Below are 19,341 nucleotides of genomic sequence, written 5' to 3' on the forward strand. Positions count from 1 at the left end.
TTCACTAGTAAGTAAATTACATAACTGCTACCTACTGATACCTACTCTGTGCCATAAATGTTGTTATAAACACACAAAATCTATTCCAAATGCCCCAGCAACAGACAGTATCAGAATAAAAAACTAATTTGGAGGAGCAGACTGAGACAGTACCGTGCCTTAAAGAAGAAACATTCTTCTAAGACAGAGCGCCAAAACCATGACTTAAATGTTGCTAAGAGTGACCTCTCTTGGTAAACATTTAATCCACCAAGATTCATGATCACAGATGGAAACATTTGCAAAAACATCAATAAATACAAAGCCACAGAAATTAACCCCCACCCCCTCCCCCCACCCCAATAATTGGAATGAGTAAAAACAATGAGGGTACCCAGCCCCTATAATTCAATACGTTACATCATCAAGGTCTGAACATCTGCATCTGCTGCTTAGAGAAGCTGTCTGTTCCTTCAGTAACCACTGACACCAACATGAAGGTCCATCACATCAAATACAGTACACACCAACAACGCACCCAGCTCACACTATATGACCACATCACTCTCAGTTGCTGTTAGTTCATTATTCTTGAGCTTGACCCTGAAAACTTGATGACTAAGTTGTGCTGTAAAGCAGATATAGCAGAGACTCGTTCCAAATTGCACCACGGAGCATTGTGCTTTGCAATGATGAATTCCACTCATTCCTGTTACAAGTAATGCTGACAATTTCACAGGGGGAGTTGCAGCGATGCCTGATGACACAATCGGTTAAGTTTAAACCTGACCAATGGTCTTGGCCCACAGGTGGACAAAGATTAGGAAAAGATTTAAAAATTATATTATTTTAAGAACTGCGTGATGCAACAATTCTAGCCGATGTTTGAGTTCAGCCACATCAACTTCTACAGAAACTGTATGTGAAAACGTAAACCAGATGCCACATCAAAAAAAAAAAAACATAAACCAGATGCCAAATCCCTACTCGGTCTGGAACTAACCCAAACCATCAAAACTGATCCTAAACGGGTCAAAGATGACTGAACATGAGATACTTTCCACTTGGACACTGCCATGTTGCTTGATAAATCACAAAAGAGAAAAAAGAATAGTACGAGAGATGCCAATATGCAATCCCATTCCCACCAATAGTTGTGGTGACTCCATTCTGGGAACTTTGTTTCCCCAAAGGAAAATACCTCTATTACCAAGGCACAGATTTGGCAAGCATAGATGTTTGCAAACTATTAAGGCTTTCCAAACGTCAAGGTATGATCACAATACAACCTTCACTGACTCTGGCCTCTAAAGCCTCTTTTCCATGGTGGGAAATGACTGGTTCTGAGCAGGAGAGTAACCATTCTGATGGCATTTCTGGTGGGCTTTCTGGTAGTTAACAGTTAAAAACTGCCCAGCATGTTTTTTGTGGCATGGCTAGCGAACCATGCTGTGCAGTGAACTGCTCTAGTGGGAGGGTTTAATGTCACCGATGAACATCACATTTACATTAATTTACTGAGTCCACTGGGGTCAAACACCCCTCTTCATTAATGCTTTTGCTCAGAGTTTTGAACTGGCTCTTGGCCAGGAAAACTGGCTCCACAGCAGCATCAACTCTTTGCTGGTCTTCAACAAAGAGCAAAGAAAGAACTACTTACATCTCTTCATTTTAAACAAACAACAGAAGTTGAAAAACAGAAAAAAAACATACTCATTCAAGAGTATGGTTCATAGTAGCACAAAGCAGCGATGATAACTACTCCACCTGACTGTGGAAAAGAGGCTCAGGAGATAAGAGAAACCACCCACCATCATCATTTGGGGAAGTCTTTATGAAGCATTACCCTTTATTTTGACTGCATCTTATGGTTACATAAGGCAGATTGTTTTAACCACTAAAAAGCTACTATGCTATGAAAACATTCATAGCATATTGAGATCAATACTGATCATACAATGGAGGCTGCATCCCTGTTGCTTCTGAACCAATCTGGGAAAAAGGTTAACCTGAACAACAGAATGGAGGCCTTTGCCTTGCAAACAGTCTATTGGACAACAGACAATGCCGCAGCTCCTGATGTGTTTTAACACATGGGCCTTATTGTGTTTCCATATTGCAAGCAACAGAAGCACATCACCACAAATTTATATAGTTCTGACAGCTGATAACCCATACTCAGATGACATGCGGACAGTCAACAAGCTTATCGGCCAAGATAAACTGAAGGACTGCAGAAGAATTGCAGAGGAACTGCAGAACTGTAGTTCAGCTGTTGATATTCTTTCCTTTTCTTAACCAGCTTATTCAAATTCAGAGTAAAAGTGGGAAATCACCCTGGACAAGTTACTATCACATAGACAGGCACTCACTGCCTAGTCATACATATAGGCAAATCTGAGACTTCAATCCATCAGTCTTGCATGTTTTTGGAATGTGGAATGATACTGGAACAGAAGGAACTCCCATGAACACAAGAACAGGCACACTCCACAAAAAAAAGGCCAGGATTCCTGTGCTTCCTCATTTCCCTGCACCAGATGCAATCTGAGTCTCACACATCTGCAATCTTTAAGAATGGAGTGACCCACCAACCAAGATGCTCATAGGGTGAAGGTACCTTTCACAGCTACAGTAAAAATGAAGTGAGAGAAAGTGTTTAGTTTATGCATGAAATATAATATGAAATACAGTAACTAGTGTATGCTCCATGGTGCAATATTGGAGACAAGCAGTGAGCACTGAGAATTCTTTTAAAAACAAAAGTTCCTTGTGGCCTTACACACTATTAAAGACTCAATAAAAGATCTTTAAAAATCGTTCTGTAGAGGTTACATGCCACAGTGGTGTACTAAAGCCCCAGTAAGCTTGTCACTGAGGCATACAAAAAAACCTCTCTCTCTTCACTCACACACACACACACACACACACACACACACGTGTGTGTATATATATATATATATATATATATATGTACATACATGTACACACACACACACACACACACACACACACACACACACATCTCGTTGTATAGCAGCAATACAACTAAACATTTATAAGACTGACACTATTTTGTCGAAATCTCACTGTGGTAAAATGACAGTAAGATAAAATGAAACATAATCTGAAGTGAAAAGTAATTTCATCAGTGATCTGCTATTCTGAAGGTGGTGACAATGACATTCTGGGGGAGGGAAGTGAAAAGATTCCATGGAATAAAAGCATTTAGACTTCGACTAGCATGCATGTGTTGGGATGTGGTCCAAGTGATCCAGGAATTTTAGCTGACAGGGATGGATGCTGGCTACTGTGCTGAAGGGGCCAGGGGGAGTCAGCGCAATAAGGTGAGTGCGCCTGAATATTTCAATGTGTTTGAATGTCACTGTGTACTCGGGTGTAATAGGTCAATTTTGAGCTATAATTAAAAATCAAATCTGATCAAGGCAGTGTCATCCATTTCTAGGAAGATGATTACTATGCGGTTTGATTTCATATATACTATGGAAATTAATATGGTATGTGCTGTTTTTTTCTTTCTTTTTTAGAATTCAGCTGGATTTTGGAGACTCATGATTTTAACAAAATTTTCAAGATATTCAATATCGGCACAATGGCTACACTGATAATGGTCTTGAAAACCCTGTATTTTTGAAACCCTACTGTATACATAGCAAAAAAAAATCATCCTAACAATGTAATTGTAAATGTGTATATCTATACCAAGTGTTGACTGAAGTAACACTTGATTCACAAAATTTAAGAGAATTTGTGAAAAAAATGGATTCAATATTAGACCACATGACACACCAAGACTTGCTTTTAATGGTGTATTTGTCAGTTACTGGATGGAGTGTGTGTGTTGGGAGGTGAGGAGTGGCCATTCTTCCTGGGAGCAAGGAATGTTGTGGTTCTGGGCAGGGTTTTTTCCGCCCATCCAAGGTCAGAGCTCAGAGGGGCAGCAGCCGGGTAGTGTGGAACAGGAGGGGGTTCAGGTCCTCAGCATGGACGGCCCGATGGAGGGAGGGCTCTGAGGCACTCCGCTCAATTTTTGGCAACAGGTCCTGAACCTGCTCAATGGCTACCAGGATCTAGTGCAGGAAAAACAAAAAAAGGAAAAAATGTCAATGTGAGATTCCAAAATGACATTCAAAAACTTGGGGCACATGGTGCAAGAAACATTTATCTTACAAGTCATCTAGTCTTGTACTGTGTCTTTGAGTCTTAATTTCACTGATTTGTCATGTAACACTTTCTTTAAAAGATTTTAAAACTCAACTAAATAAAAGATCAAGTGACTTAATACCATTTAACTTGCCTTACAATGTAATTTCAAATACAATGGTTGGTACTTAGTTATTATTTACTTGTTATTAAGCAACAGTAGTACTGAAAAGTTGAAAAATACAAGGGCCTTGACAACAACTTCCTACTTTGGAGACCCAGCTTTATCAGTATCTTTTGTCTCACCTTAAAACTGTAACAAAGGTGGTCATATTTGAGTTTCACATCACACACAGACTTTTTCTCACTCCAAATATACAATGAATGTACAAATTAAGAAACACCAGTTGTTTTTCCATTAAAAACTGAGTCAAAATTACTGTTTGCAAAAGCTAAATTGTTTTGCTCTCACCTGTGGAAATAGGGGCCTCTCGTCACGTTTGAATTTTAGGCAGTCAATGATAAGCCTTTTCATTGACTTAGGTGAGGTACTATACAGCTTACTGAGGTCTGGAGACAAGTAACCACGTCCAACCATGAAGATTATCTGAGGAAGGAAACAGGGAGTTTCAGTTACAATCATCTGGAAATTCAAAGATGTTCATGTCTCTGTTGGGTGCCAATGCTATCAACTTCGGCTTTGCTGCAGTATACAAACAACAGGACAACAAATTTCTCCTGCCTCAAAGTCTTAGACAACTGGCTGCCTGGTTGGGCAGGTGAAAACAAGGGCATTAAAATTCTAGTGGCACCAAATAAGTAACTAGACATCACCTAGACATCAAAACTGTCTTCCAAGAGATCTGCAATAAATTTCACGATGAGTAAGAACATAATCCACAACCATCCAGTGATGCACTGAGCTGATGCTTTATTTATGCCTGTTTTTGTGTTTTTTATTGTCTTATTTTACTGATTTGTGCTGTGTGACTGCAACAAGTGTGCGATGGATTCACCCCATGGCGACTTTTGCACAAGGACTACTTCTGATTCTGATTATTATGGAATTGTTCTTAACAAGTCAAACAACTGGCAAGGAAGCGGAGATACACTGCTGCCTATAAGGTTAGCAGGGATGTTCTTTCCCGCTGATCTCCCCAAGGCCATGACAGTACCACCGGCAAAAGGCAGACAACAGCAGAGAGGCAGAAGAGGGCAAATACAGCAGCGTCTCTGATGGAGAGGAAACAGACCACCATGTCCCTGTGTGATATTCAGGAACGTATGGTTGCTGAGAAGCAAAATAGATGAACTCGACGCCAATACCAAGGTATGCTGCAACTACAGGGAAACAAGTGTGATGGTGTTCACTGAGACTTGGCTGCATCAGGATATTCCAAACTCTCTTATTAAGACTGAGGGTTTCTCTCTCATATGGGCTGATAGAACGGAAAATGTGAGGCAAGAACCGAGGAGCCGGTGTCAGTCTGTTTGGGAGTGACAGCCGGTGTAGGCAGTTCAACACCAGGTAAAATGCATCCACTGCAAAAACCAAGTTCTGACCATAACACTGTTCAGCTAATTCCAATCTACAAGAATGTTCTTAAAAGGAGTAAGCCACAAAACATGAAAGTGGCTATATGGGACAGGGACAGCATAGAGGCACTCAAAAGATACTTCCTCTGCACAGCTTTAAGGTAACAAATTAAGTGATGTTTTACCTTTATAACCAATCAAAGTCAGCATGTCAGAGTCAACAGCACCCTTTTCTGAATCCAGTTCAATAAGCACAGGTGCCCCACAAGGTTGTGTCAGCTCCCCAGTTCTTTTTACGCTGTACACTAATGACTATACAAACAGCCACCCCTGGAACTTTGCTTTTAAATTTTCAGATGACACTGCTATTCTGAGCCTACTGCAAAAAGACACAACTCCATCAGCCTAATTCTCTGAAACAGAAAACTTTGTGCAGTGGTGTGACACTAACCATCTCATTTCAGAGACTATATACAGCAGAGACTATACTTTTTCACAGAAACAGGGTGTAGACTGGAGGATTATGTTTTTGTTTTATGTTTTTGTTTTATCAGGCCTAGTCAATTCTGGGATGGTACAGCAATCTCACTGTACAACTGAAGACTAAGTTTGCTCATCTGGTGGACACAGCCATGAAGGTGATGGGGAAAAATGAATACCAGCCCCTCCAGTCCATCTATCAGGAGTCTGTTCTTAGGCAAGCTGAGGATAAGGCCAAACAAAATAATACCTTGGGTTCCGGTTCCTTGTCATTTACGGGCATGAATAGGTAGGGAATTTATTTTATTTTATTTTTTATTTTATTTAGCATTTTAAGGATGGGTAGGGGGGATTTATTTTATTTTATTTATTCATGGGAAGGATGGGTAGGTAGGGATTTTATTTTATTTTATTTTATTTTCGGAAGCGATGCATGGGTTGCTTTTTAAATATAATTAATTCAATACTTGCATAAGTTACCACCTTTTTAACGGACGGAGCAGCGTTATTACTAGTAGAGGGAGGTGTCTCAGGCTCACATTGCAGCGCTAGGTACCTGAAGTCGAATACACCCATCACGCCCACCGCCATAGAGCCAAGCTCCACGGTGGGGGCAGCAGGCAAACATGACGGATCCCCTGTCATGTACTTTACTGTGTAGTAAAGTGCCCACCCTTACGAAACAAAAATATATTGCAGTATACTGGAAAATATCATGTGATATATTAGATATTACATTTCCATATATGGGAACTAGTCTTTATATTTTACAATATAGTGAAATATATGCATAGACCATACATGTCTATATATTCATACATATAAAAAAAAAATTGCAATCAAGACCAAAAACGGAACTATATTTTTACATGCAATAGTTTGTCTTTATATGTTCAAATATACTGCAATATATGCATATACCATATATGTATATATATCGCAACATAATATATAAAAAAATATATTGGGATTTTTCTTAACATTGCATATTTTCCAATAAACAACCATAACATATGCATGGACCACGCATGGCATATATTTTGGGTCCGGGCAGCTTAGGACACCGGACACTATTGTATTCCCAGGACTTCTTTCTTTCTTTCTTTCTTCTTCTTTCTTCCGAGGAAATCATACTTCCCATGGGTGAAAACTCACCAACCTTTGCACAAAGGTCCAGTCCCATGCCAGATTACCTCAGCTGCAAACTCAAGCCAATAGTCCTGATGGTGGCGCTATAGCAAGCCTTTAAAGTTCAAAACTTTGAAAATTCATAACAAATCAACCATATGTGCTACAGCTTCACAATTTTCATCAAACTGTAGCCTCAATATAGAAGAAACTTTTGTACATTTAAACCTATTGAAAATTACGAAGCCATCACTCTGTTTTTTTTTCAAAAACTGTAAAACTTCTTAAACCTTTCTCCTCCCACAATTTTTGCTCAAATGTCACCAAACTTGCTACAGAGCATCTTCAGACTGTCCTACACAAACGATGTTCACAGATTTTTGATTTATCAAAAATTAAGCCTACAGTGCATCAAAATGTTTTACTGTAAATGCTACTGTAAACATATACCTGCAAAGTCTTGCTAAATAAATCTTCAATGTTCATGAAAAAATTGACAAAATTCTGGAGTCATGGTCGATGATGTGTGGTAAATTTCAGAATTGTATCTCAAAAACTGAATTTTTGACAGCATTTTGAATTTTGCTCTCGTGAACAATTGGAGTCGATGTAAAAATGGCATTTTTAAACATCAATTTTTCACTTATGGAGCCAATCAATCATTGTTAAAAACAAATTAACATCATCTCCCTGTTGTCTAGATAAGTGTTTCTCAAATGGGGGTACGCATACGCCTGGGGTACTTAGAGGAAATCCAGGGGGTACTTGAGATTTTTTAAAATTATAACACATGAGACAACGTTGCGTAGATCCGACCGAGCAATCTGATTGATCAATCAGACGTTTAGAATGTGCTCAAATCAGCATGGCAGCACAGCTAGCCGTGCGCAAATAAAAATACTGAATCAATCAATGAAAATAATACTCCGCCTAACATCTTATTGCCCGAATCTGCGTTTCACCAAAACCTGCATCAAAAGCCGCTGTCAACTTTGTTCGCCTGCTGAACCGTTTGGTTGTCAATTTTGATTTCCTTGGCGACCTAAGTTTGGATAAACATCTGAACGAGGAAGACAAGACAGAAGAGAAAAAGGAGAGATACGCGAGAGTGACGAGTGAAGAGCTGGATCAGCTGGAGAGGTCAGGAAATGAAGCCGGTACGGCCCGGTCAACGCCTTGGGCCGTCAAATGTCTACAAGACTACCTGACAAACACCAGGCAAACAGCTGATTTCTCAACTTAAGTAAACAAGAGCTAAACAAGATCCTCCGTGAATTTTAATTTCTATAATAAAGTGCCTCAGCGGAGTCAGCACCACAGACAGTAGGCTGCCTGTAAGATTTTCCATGGAGATGTGCGGCTGTATATTGTTATCAGTTATTAATTAGCCTATTAATCGTTATTCATTTGTTTAGTCTTTATGAGTTTCCTGGGTCATTTATTTAATTAATTTGTCAGATTTGTTTGCGTCTGTACATTGAAATGAACTTTTAATAAATCAACACATCTGTGAAAACTGTCCTCTTTATTTCAGAGGTAAACTGATAACAGCCTGAAAAGGTGATTATATAACTCCCTTAATGTCCCCAGCCTTAATGTGGCTGCTTACTGTCCTTACTTTGGCTGCATAGCCATATTAATCGGAGCTGACGTTAAATTGGAATGACACAGCCCCAGCTGAAATGAAACATCTGCCAGTTAAAAATGACTGAGAAGTCGGTAGAAGTATAATTATCAGTCCATGAAAAAAAAATATATTTTTTTTTCCAGCAGATATTATAGTTACAACATGATTGAGCTAGCAGAGCAGTTTTATTTTGCTATGTTTGGTATCTATTCAGTTTCAGGAAAACACGATGTAACCACTGGCTTAGTCAAATTGTCAAGCTGCTACTGAGCTGCTACTTGCCAATTAGCTCAGGGCGGTAAATGACTGTCTTTGGTTCCAGAGGTTGCAGGTTCGAACCTCGACTGGTGCAGAATCCACATTGTAACGTGAACATCTTAATCATGTGCTCAAAACTGCGTGAGTGTGACTGATCACTGAGCAGCGTCTTCCTAAAAATGCCTGGACCCCACCCATCGCTGCACAGCAGCTGTAATTTTACGTATATTTCCAATACATGTTCCCATATATTGGAATGTCATAGATCATGTATTTATAAATATATTAACCCAGTATTCATCACATAAATGTAAATACATTATGAAGGACTTTTATACATATAAAAGTCAATATATGAACACATTTATTATATATTTATATTGCAATATATGGCAAATATATGAAATGCGCAATTGTTGCTGTATTTTTCCATATATTAACATATATTGCAATATATTGATGCAATATATAAATATATGCCACATATATGATTCACCTATATATTACACCATTTATTTCTGAGACATTTTCAAATATATAATATATTTCTATACATTGTTGTTCACATATTAAATGTAATATATTCTAATACATTACAATACATTGCATTTCATATATTGGTAAATATATTTTCTTTCCGTAAGGGCATTCTGTGCCCATTCTTCATTTTTTCAATTTTGAAGATAATCACACCAAAATGGTCTCAATCTGTAAGTGTAAAGTGTTTAAAATGAAGTATGGGCACAGAATGGGCACGTTACTGTACAGTAAAGTGCAGTAAAGCCCCAGGATGCTCTGGTGTTCTGTTGTTGTCATTTGTCCCAGTTTGTCCTTATCTCCCTGTCTCTGTCTCTTTGTCTCTCTCTCTCCCCTCTCCACCCAACCGGTAGAAGTAGATGACCGCCCGCCCTGAGTCTGGATCTACCTGAGGGTTCTTCCCGTTAAAGGGGAGTTTTACCTTGCCACTGTCGCCAAGAGCATGCTCAGGAGGGAATCTGTTGGGTTTCTTTTTTTTTTTTCTTCTCTAATTTGTAGAGCGTGGTCTTTACCTGCTGTACCTGTAAAGCGTCATGAGAGTCCCTCCTCCAAAACAGAATTTTTCAATTTTGAAGATAATCACACCAAAATTTTATGCATATTTTATGTATGGTGAAATTCAGAATGGGTACTTTACTGCGGAAATTTGGAAGCGAAAACCCGAACTGTATGAATGTGCAGCTTAAGAGATTTGGTAAAAAGTTCAAGAAAATGTTGATGTTTTGACAAATAAATGCATAGGTCATTGTATTTTAGGTTAATAATGAACAAATAAACAATAAATGAATATAAGACACAAACGCAAGCTACAATGGTCTAATATTGTTTTATATCCCAAAGAAAGAGCAAGCTTTGAACTTTAAATTAAAACAGAGATCAGATTGTTTAAGACATTCCCACATGCAGTTATGGGCTAATGAAAATCTGACATGAAAACTTTTTTTTGGATTTGGAGAGGCTGCCATCTAGAAACTGATGCATATATCTGACTAACCATTAATGCTTTGAACAGTCCATGTATGCATCTCAAAGCTCTGAAAAAATGAAGCTGGGGCATATACAAAGTTGTTTTCTGAAGGTCCAAACATGGTCGACCACAAAATCTGCGTAATTTTTTTTCCATTTTTGAGGGGCTGGCATGCCTACCAGTTATCATGTATGACAGATATTTTTGTATACAAGGATACAAGTATACAAGGAAGTTTATTTGTCATTATACAACAGGTTGAATAATGAAATTAAAGTGTGGTTCCCTCTTGATTGATTAATTGATTGTATAGAAAATAAAATTATTAAACATGGAGGAGTGCAGATGGTGCATTTAGTAGTCTCACAGCCTGAGGGAAGAAGCTGCTCTGTAGTCTGGTTGTACGGCAGCGAATACTTCTGTATCTTTTGCCTGACGGCAGCAGGGTGAACAGGCTGTGGCTGGGGTGGGTGTTGTCTTTTAGGATCCTTTTGGCTCTGTGCAGGCACCTCACCTCCCCGATATCACTGATGCTTGGTAGATGGGTGCCAATGATGTTTTGGGCAGTTTTAATCACTCGTTGCAGAGTCTTCCTGTCCTGGGCCGTGCACATCCCATGCCAGTTTGTGATGTTTCCAGTCAGGATGCTTTCAATCGCTCCTTTGTAGAAGGTGACAAGAACTTGGCGTGGGAATTTTGCTTTCTTAAGTTTCCTTAAGAAATACAGCCGTTTCTGGGCTTTTTTAACCAGGGCAGAGATATGTGAAGTCCATGTTAGGTTCTCTGTTATGTTGATTCCCAGGAACTTAAAACTGCTCACTTGCTCCACCTCAGCTCCACTGATGTAGACAGGGTTGTGTGTCTTTGCCTCTTTTTTTCGAAAATCAACTATCAGCTCTTTGGTTTTGCTGACGTTGAGCAGAAGGTTGTTGTCTGTGCACCATTTTGCAAGATGGTTGATTTCCTCCCGATATGAGAACTCATCATTGTTGGAAATCCGGCCGATGATGGTGGTGTCATCTGCGAACTTCACAATAGAGTTCTCTCCATGTCGGGGGTTGCAGTCGTGGGTGTACAGCGTGAACAGGAGGGGGCTGAGCACACAGCCCTGGGGCGCTCCGGTGTTGAGCACTAGAGTGGGGGAGGAGAGACTGCCAATCCGAACTGACTGGGGTCTGTTTGTGAGGAAGTCCAGTATCCAGTTGCAGAGAGTGGTACTGATGCCCAGAGTGTTCAGTTTTCCAATCAGCTTCATGGGGGAGATTGTGTTGAAAGCTGAGCTGAAGTCAACAAACAGCATTCTGATGTAGGTGCTGCTTTTATCCAGGTGAGTGAAGACTGAATGGAGAGCAGTGGATATGGCATCCTCTGTGGATCTGTTGGTTCTGAATGCAAACTGCTGAGGGTCCAGACTGGCAGGGATGTTGTTCTTTATGTGCTGGAGAACCAGTTTCTCAAAGCACTTCATCAGGATGGGGGTGAGTGCCACAGGGCGGTAGTCATTTAGATTAGACACTGCAGACTTTTTAGGCACAGGGATAATGGTGGCTGTCTTGAAGCAGGTGGGAACACTCTCCTGTGACAGTGATATGTTGAAAATGTCAGTAATGACATCTACTAGCTGGTTGGCACATGTTTTTAGTACACGGCCAGGGATGTTGTCAGGCCCAGCAGCTTTACTCATATTCACTTTCAGTAGGACTTTCCTCACATCCACTGTGGATACTGACAGTGGCCGGTCCTCTGGAGGCGGAGTAGACTTTACAGCTGATTCCTTGTTGAGGAGGTCAAAGCGAGCATAAAATGTGTTTAGCTCGTCTGGTAACGTGGCCTCACACATGATGGGAGCGCTCCTGCTTTTGTAGCCTGTCACATTTTTGACCGCCTGCCACAAGTCTTTGCTGTTGTTGGTGTTGAGGTCTCTCTCCAGTCTCTGCTGATGCCTTCGCTTTGCCTCCTTGATGCCAGCTTTCAGTTTTGCTCTGGCGGTGTTGTAGGCTTCTTTGTCACCTGACTTAAAGGCAGCTTTTTTGGCTCTACATAGAGCTCTCACCTCTCCATTCATCCAGGCTTTCTCATTAGGGAATGATTTAACTGTCCTTGTTTTTACCACATCATCAGCACATTTGCTGATGTATGATGTCACTGATGATGCGTATTCTTCAAGGTCAATATGGTTCTCCTGGGTAGCAGCATCCCTGAACATCTGCCAGTCCGTGCATTCAAAACAGTCCTATAGAGCTGCTGCAGCTTCATCTGTCCACACTTTAACTGTTTTTACAGTTGGTTTGACCCTTTTTGTCAGCTGGATGTAGGTAGGCAGGAGAAGCAGGGAGATGTGGTCTGACTGGCCAAAATGAGGACGAGAGAGGGCTCTGTAGCTGCCAGGAACATTGGTGTAGACATGGTCCAGTGTGTTGTTTCCTCTGGTGGGGATGTGGACGTGCTGGTGGAATCTTGGCAGAACAGTTCTGAGGTCTGTTTGATTAAAATCCCCAGCAACAATAATAACAGAATCTGGCTGTTTTGCCACCTGGCTGCTGATGACCTCATACAATTCCTGGAGTGCATTTTTTGAATTTGCATCCGGTGGAATGTAAACAGCAGCAACAAACACACTGGTGAATTCTCCAGGCAGGTAATATGGCCGACATCTGAACAGTAAAAACTCAATGTCAGGTGAACATTTTCCATCCACTCTGACTGCACCTGTGCACCAAGCATCATTGATGTATACACAGAGCCCGCCCCCTCTCGTCTTACCGGAGTCTTGTGTTCTGTCGGCCCGGAACAGGCTCCGCCCGTCCAGTGTTAAAGTCTCATCTGGTATGTTTTCATGGAGCCACGTCTCTGTTAGGATGAGAACCCGCAGTGTCTGATCTCTCCCTGCTGGGTCAGCCTGAGCCGTATCTCGTCCATTTTGTTCTCCTGTGATCGGACGTTAGCCAGGAGTAGGCTGGGTAACGGCACAGCCTTGGGTCCAAGCCTCCTCAGCCTCAGTCACACCCCGGCTCGCCTCCCCCTCCTCCTGCATTGACTACACCGCCCGTGATGACGTCCGTTCCGAACGCCCTGGTCGTCGGATCTTAAGATGCCGAGTGCAGATATAATCCCAAGGTCCGCGGCACTCAGTTCAATTTTTGCACTTCCTTTCCTGATGTTGAGGAGTGTATTACTGTCATAAGTAATACACACGCATATATAATACACACGTATATAATACGTATATAATACGCATATATAATACACACGTATATTCTGAGAGAGTAGATGGAGGTGTATTATCGTACCAAATTTCAGTTTCCTATGTGGTGTAGTTCCTGAGATATTGACACCTGAAAATGGAGGACGCGCCAAAATTGCACCAAAATCGACACGTACTCCCCTCACTAAATTGGCCATCTCTCCAAGTATCCATCTGAGCAAACTAAAATTTTACAGTGTGCCTATTGGATATATAAGGAACAACAGGTGAATTTTTCAGAATTTTTTGAGACCCAAGTGCGTGGGATGTCCTGAAAATTTGGTGAAATGACATGGAATGACACCTATATTAACAGACAGCGATATTTTCGGCTGTTTTTCAGGCGACTGGAGCCAACGTGACATTAATTATTTCACTTACGGGGGTACAAGTGTGATTCTCCTCTGTTCTCCTCCTCTCTCTGTCTGCGTGTGGATGGTTGCGCAGGTGTGTGTGACTATTGTGTGATTAGAGCAGAGTCCCGCCCGGCCTTCTCACAAGACAGCAGAGTGCATTCCGACTAGATCAGTGGTTCTCAACCTTTTTCGGGTCAGCGCCCCTCTGTACATCATCCAGGTTGCTTACCGCCCCCCTTTAAATATCATGTAGTTTCGTCATCTTTCCTTAATATTAATGTTGATTATTATCTTGTTTTGTAGCTATAATTAGTATTCTTTCTGATTTAAAAAAAAAAAAAAAAAACTGCTTTTTACAAATTGATAATTTTAACAAACAATCTTAATTGTTTTGTGTTAATTACCATCCACAGCCAATCAGAAACTGGATTTAACAGCAGCCAATCAGAATTATGGGGGAAAAGGGTTTATTTCAGAACGGAGAACAAGAACAGCATTACAACATTTACTAGACTAGAACAGCCTATGACAGCCCAATTTTCATTTATGGAAAAAGCAAAAGAAAAAACTGCCAAATGACAAATTGACATCAGCGAATTATAGTGCGCAAGTAATTACTGCCACTTAATTTTCTGAGACAAACATTCACCTGCATTTCTGCAGGATTTACAGCCCAGGGGTCCGTTTCACGAAGCAGGTTTAGTGAAAACTCTGAGTCTGTTAACCCTGAAATGAGAGAAACTCTGAGTTTTCCGTTTCACGGAGGTAACTCAAAGCAGAGAAAGAGGGGTAGGCCTAACTCTAGCCTGTTTCACAGAGGGAGGTAACTTAAGCTCTCGGTCAGTTACCGCAGTAACAGACTCCATGAAACTAACCTGGTCGGGACCAGATTTTTCTCATGAAACCTCGAGTTTCTCTCTGTGTCCGCCCTCTTTCAGCCACACACGGCATTTAACTTCCTCATTCATTCAGTCAGCAGGCGAGTTTTGGCGTGGCATATTAGTTCTGCCGTCTGTTATTTAAAATAATAATAATAATAATAATAAATTTAAAAAAACAGTCAGTAGGCCTTTATTAGAAGTCCATTAGTAGTTAGGTGGCGACTTTTTTCACGAACATGGCATGTCCTTTCGACAACGATCCCGTGGATGAAGGTGCAGTGTTACTGCGCAGAGAATTAAATTTTCATCGGGAGATGGTGACCACGCATCAGGCCCGGACTGTACATCGGGAGAACCGGGAGATTTCCCGAAGCGCCGGCCTGTCACTGGCCTGGTGGCCTGCGTGTGTTTTTTTTTTTTTTTTTTTTTTTTTTTTTTTTTAACACAGGTCGCCGGCCAGGCCAATCAGCTTTTTTTTTTTTTTTTTTTTTAAGTCAGAGAGACAGGCCAGGCCAATCAGAGGCCACCAACCTGTGAAGAGATCAAGACATGATTGGTTTGTTTTGATTAACACCCGCCCCAACACTACCAGTCCGTTGTAAACAGGCAGCATGTTGAGGAGGGGGTGTCGTAACTCGCGTGTGTGTCTGAATGTGGAGGAGAGGAGAGGAGAGGAGGCGGAAGCAGAGGAGAGGAGAGGAGAGGAGAGGAGAGGAGAGGAGAGGAGAGGAGGCGGAAGCAGTGGCGGTTCTGCCTATGTTGCCGTCCAAGGCGAAATTACTGGCTTGTATGGCAAGCCGTTTGAGCATATATTCAGATATCCCACTAGTTAACTTTTTTTGCACTCACTAGTGACACTAGTGAGTGCTACTAGTGACACTAGTGAATGCCAAAAATGCTCACTAGTGTCACTAGTGATGCCTAAAATATTTACTAGTGTCACTAGTGAATGCCAAAAATGCGTCTAACGTCTCCCTCTCCTTTGCCGCTGCAGCGGTGTTGCACTTTTTTTCCAAACTCGCTGTATGAATGCATTAAGATTTCCAATTCAGCTGGGGTGAAAAACGCAGCCCGACGCTTCCCCGTTGCCATGGTGACTTTTCAAATCGGGGCTCCATTGACGCTGTCTTTTTATAGCTGTGGTACACACGCTTAACTCCAGGTGAAACTACTCTGAGTTGATCAAACTAACTCAAATCAGCTGTTCTGGCACCGAAAACTCAGAGTTTCCTATCTCAGAGTAGATCAACTCAGAGTTCGGGGTAAGACTCGGAGTTTGTTGAACCTGCTTCGTGAAACGGACCCCAGAGGGCTGTACTACGAAGGAGGCTCAACATAGCCAGGCTTTGTGTTCACTATCAGGCTCAACAAAACCTAAAGCTCCAGTCAAAGTTAAGTGGTATCACGACGGTGGTTATCATCAAGGTTTGTTAAGTCCGGCTGTCAGCTTTGTGCTCTCTGCGCGTTCACAGAAAAGGGGGCGTTTTGGCGTCATATGATTCTACTTCTGCGAAAAATTGACCGTTCGCGGGCTGCATATTTCACACAAGAGGAGCAGCTTGTCCTCATGGAAAGCTATGGAAATTTAAAAAATAAAATTAACGCTAAGAACAACACTGTGGCCGCAAATAAGGCGAGAGAGGAGTGCAGGCAGAAAATTGCTGACCGAGTGAATGCGTACGCTATGTCAACACTGACTCTCATTATATTCTATATATCCATTCAGTAGGCTATTATGAATTTTAGTTTGGAAATATGTAACTTCAGTAGCTTTATGGGAGTGTTGTAAAGCCTGAGGTTAAGTCAGGTGACTGAGGGTGTGTGTGGGTGAGTGTCGGACGGAGCAGGCGGTGGTTACCATGGTTACATGACAATTTTGACCTCTATTGACTCTGCTTAGAGCTACTCGTCAGTAGTTTCAGATAACTGTTCGTTACATTTGAAGTTTAACTAGCATTATGGAGCCATTTCTGTTGATGTTTGTTTGCTCCTTTTTTGTTAAATCTTTTTTTTCTAAATCTGAATAAGTGGTGTTTGGAGCGCGTTTGAATCACCACGGGCTGCTCCCGTCCAATCATCACCTTCGGATGCCGTGACAGTCACCATTATAATATAAAGGGTTTCCTTTAAAAAAAAAAAAAAAAGTAGGCTACTATAACAAAGTCTATGATACAACGGAATATTTATAACAAACGTGAAGTCTGTGCACCACTAATAGTATACCTGCATTGTGCAAATGCAAATTTAGCGTAGTCCCTCAGATGAAAATCTATACCGCTCATGGAGAATATCGTCAGGAAATGCCAGCGGATCCGCGCGATCCCTAAATCCTCTTTGTCTCCGTAATTTTATAGCCGGACAGGGTTAAACTTAACTCATAACCTGGTCGGGACCAGGTTATGAGTTAAGCATAAGTTACCATGGTGATCTAGCCGGGTTAAAAGAGAGCCACCTTCGTGATACAGGAAAGCCTGGCTTTAGACTCAACATACCTCGCTAACCCACTAAACCTGCTTCGTAGTACACCCCTCAGGAGATCCCAAAGACAAGCTCACAACAAGAAATCAGCTGAATCTCAACAACACAGGACTTCCAGCTGCAGTGCAGTCTATAAGACCAACAACAATACATTATAAACACTGCCCGCTCCGATCACACACCATTAAACCTCCAAGTACAACTAAGTCTGAAAAGCCTAAAAAGCTACTGAGTCACTCACATACGAGCACAACCAGGAGAGAAAGACTTTTAAATCCCTGTTAGCTTTTACCTTTTCGTTGTGTGCAGTGATGTTAGGGTTAGCCTGAGCTGGTAATCCAGCGCTGTGTCTGTCCGGCTCTTCCCAAAGGCTCTCTGATCGAGGTTGATCAGAGAGCGGAGGGCTGTACTACGAAGGAGGCTCAATATAGCCAGGCTTTGTGTTCGCTATCAGGCTCAACAAAACCTAAAGCTCCAGTCAAAGTTAAGTGGTATCAGACGGCGGTTATCATCAAGGTTTGTTAAGCCCGGCTGTCAGCTTTGTGCTCTGTGCGCGTTCACAGAAAAGGGGGCGTTTTGGCGTCATATGATTCTACTTCCGTGAAAAATGGACCGTTTACGGGCTGCATATTTCACGCAAGAGGAGCAGCTTGTCCTCATGGAAAGCTATGAAAATTTCAAAAATAAAATTAATGCTAAGAGCAACACTGTGGCCGCAAATAAGACGAGAGAGGAGAGCTGGCGATTAATTTCAAAGGAAGCACAAAGGGGGATTCTACGGAAGCGTAGAGCTGCCAGACCAAGAAAATAAAAACCGAGAGGCTCAGTATCACGTAATTACGTAAAAAGTTTATTGTTATAACAATATATTTTCACGTTATAACGTGAAATTATCACGTTATTTCATTATATGATTTTTTTCACGTTATAACATGAAAATATCACGTTATTTCATGATATGCTTTCACGTTATAACATGAAAGTATCACGTTATTTCGTGAAACGTGTTTTTGTTTACTGTCTGCTGGCCATCTGTAAATCATGGCTGCTTTACATGATGCCATTAGATCATATTTCATGCTTGGCTTGAGACATGGGGAGATTTTACAGTTATTGGGCTCTGTGGATGACATTCATATAAGCATGCGTACCCTGAGAAGAATTCTGAAAACAATGGGATTATACCGGAGGAAAAACGAGTCGGACCCTCTTGAGGTAGCGTCATTCCTCATTGATCAGCTGGAGGGACACGGCCGGCTGCATGGATACAAGCTCCATCACCTCAACTGCATCCAAGCTGGATATGTTGTCACCCAATTTCCTCCGGTATAATCCCATTGTTTTCAAAATTCTTCTCAGGGTACGCATGCTTATATGAATGTCATCCACGGAGCCCAATAACTGTAAAATCTCCCCATGTCTCAAGCCAAGCATGAAATATGATCTAATGGCATCATGTAAAGCAGCCATGATTTACAGATGGCCAGCAGACAGTAAACAAAAACACGTTTCACGAAATAATGTGATACTTTCACGTTATAACGTGAAAATTTCCTATCTTGAAATAACGTGATACCTATCACGTTATAACGTGAAAAATTCATATCACGAAATAACGTGATACCTATCACGTTATAACGTGAAAAAGTCGTATCACGAAATAACGTGATACTTTCATGTTATAACGTGAAAGCATAACATGAAAT

The 19,341-nt window shown here is 41.3% G+C and overlaps 1 protein-coding gene across 1 annotated transcript in view; it reads right to left on the bottom strand.

Annotated features, from left to right (window-relative positions):
• Positions 1-2,984: 2,984 nt before the first annotated feature.
• araf (A-Raf proto-oncogene, serine/threonine kinase) overlaps positions 2,985-19,341 on the bottom strand; it is a 74,790-nt gene continuing 58,433 nt past the window's right edge. Inside the window, exons 15-16 of the mRNA XM_030059447.1 lie at positions 4,616-4,750; positions 2,985-4,070 (exon numbers count right to left, since the gene is read on the bottom strand). Coding sequence (XP_029915307.1) covers positions 3,930-4,070; positions 4,616-4,750 — 276 coding nt within the window. The 3' untranslated portion in view covers positions 2,985-3,929. The remainder of the gene's footprint in view (positions 4,071-4,615; positions 4,751-19,341) is intronic.

This window comes from Myripristis murdjan, chromosome 9 (genome assembly GCF_902150065.1).
Source record: "Myripristis murdjan chromosome 9, fMyrMur1.1, whole genome shotgun sequence".
In the NCBI taxonomy this organism is placed as follows: domain Eukaryota; kingdom Metazoa; phylum Chordata; class Actinopteri; order Holocentriformes; family Holocentridae; genus Myripristis; species Myripristis murdjan.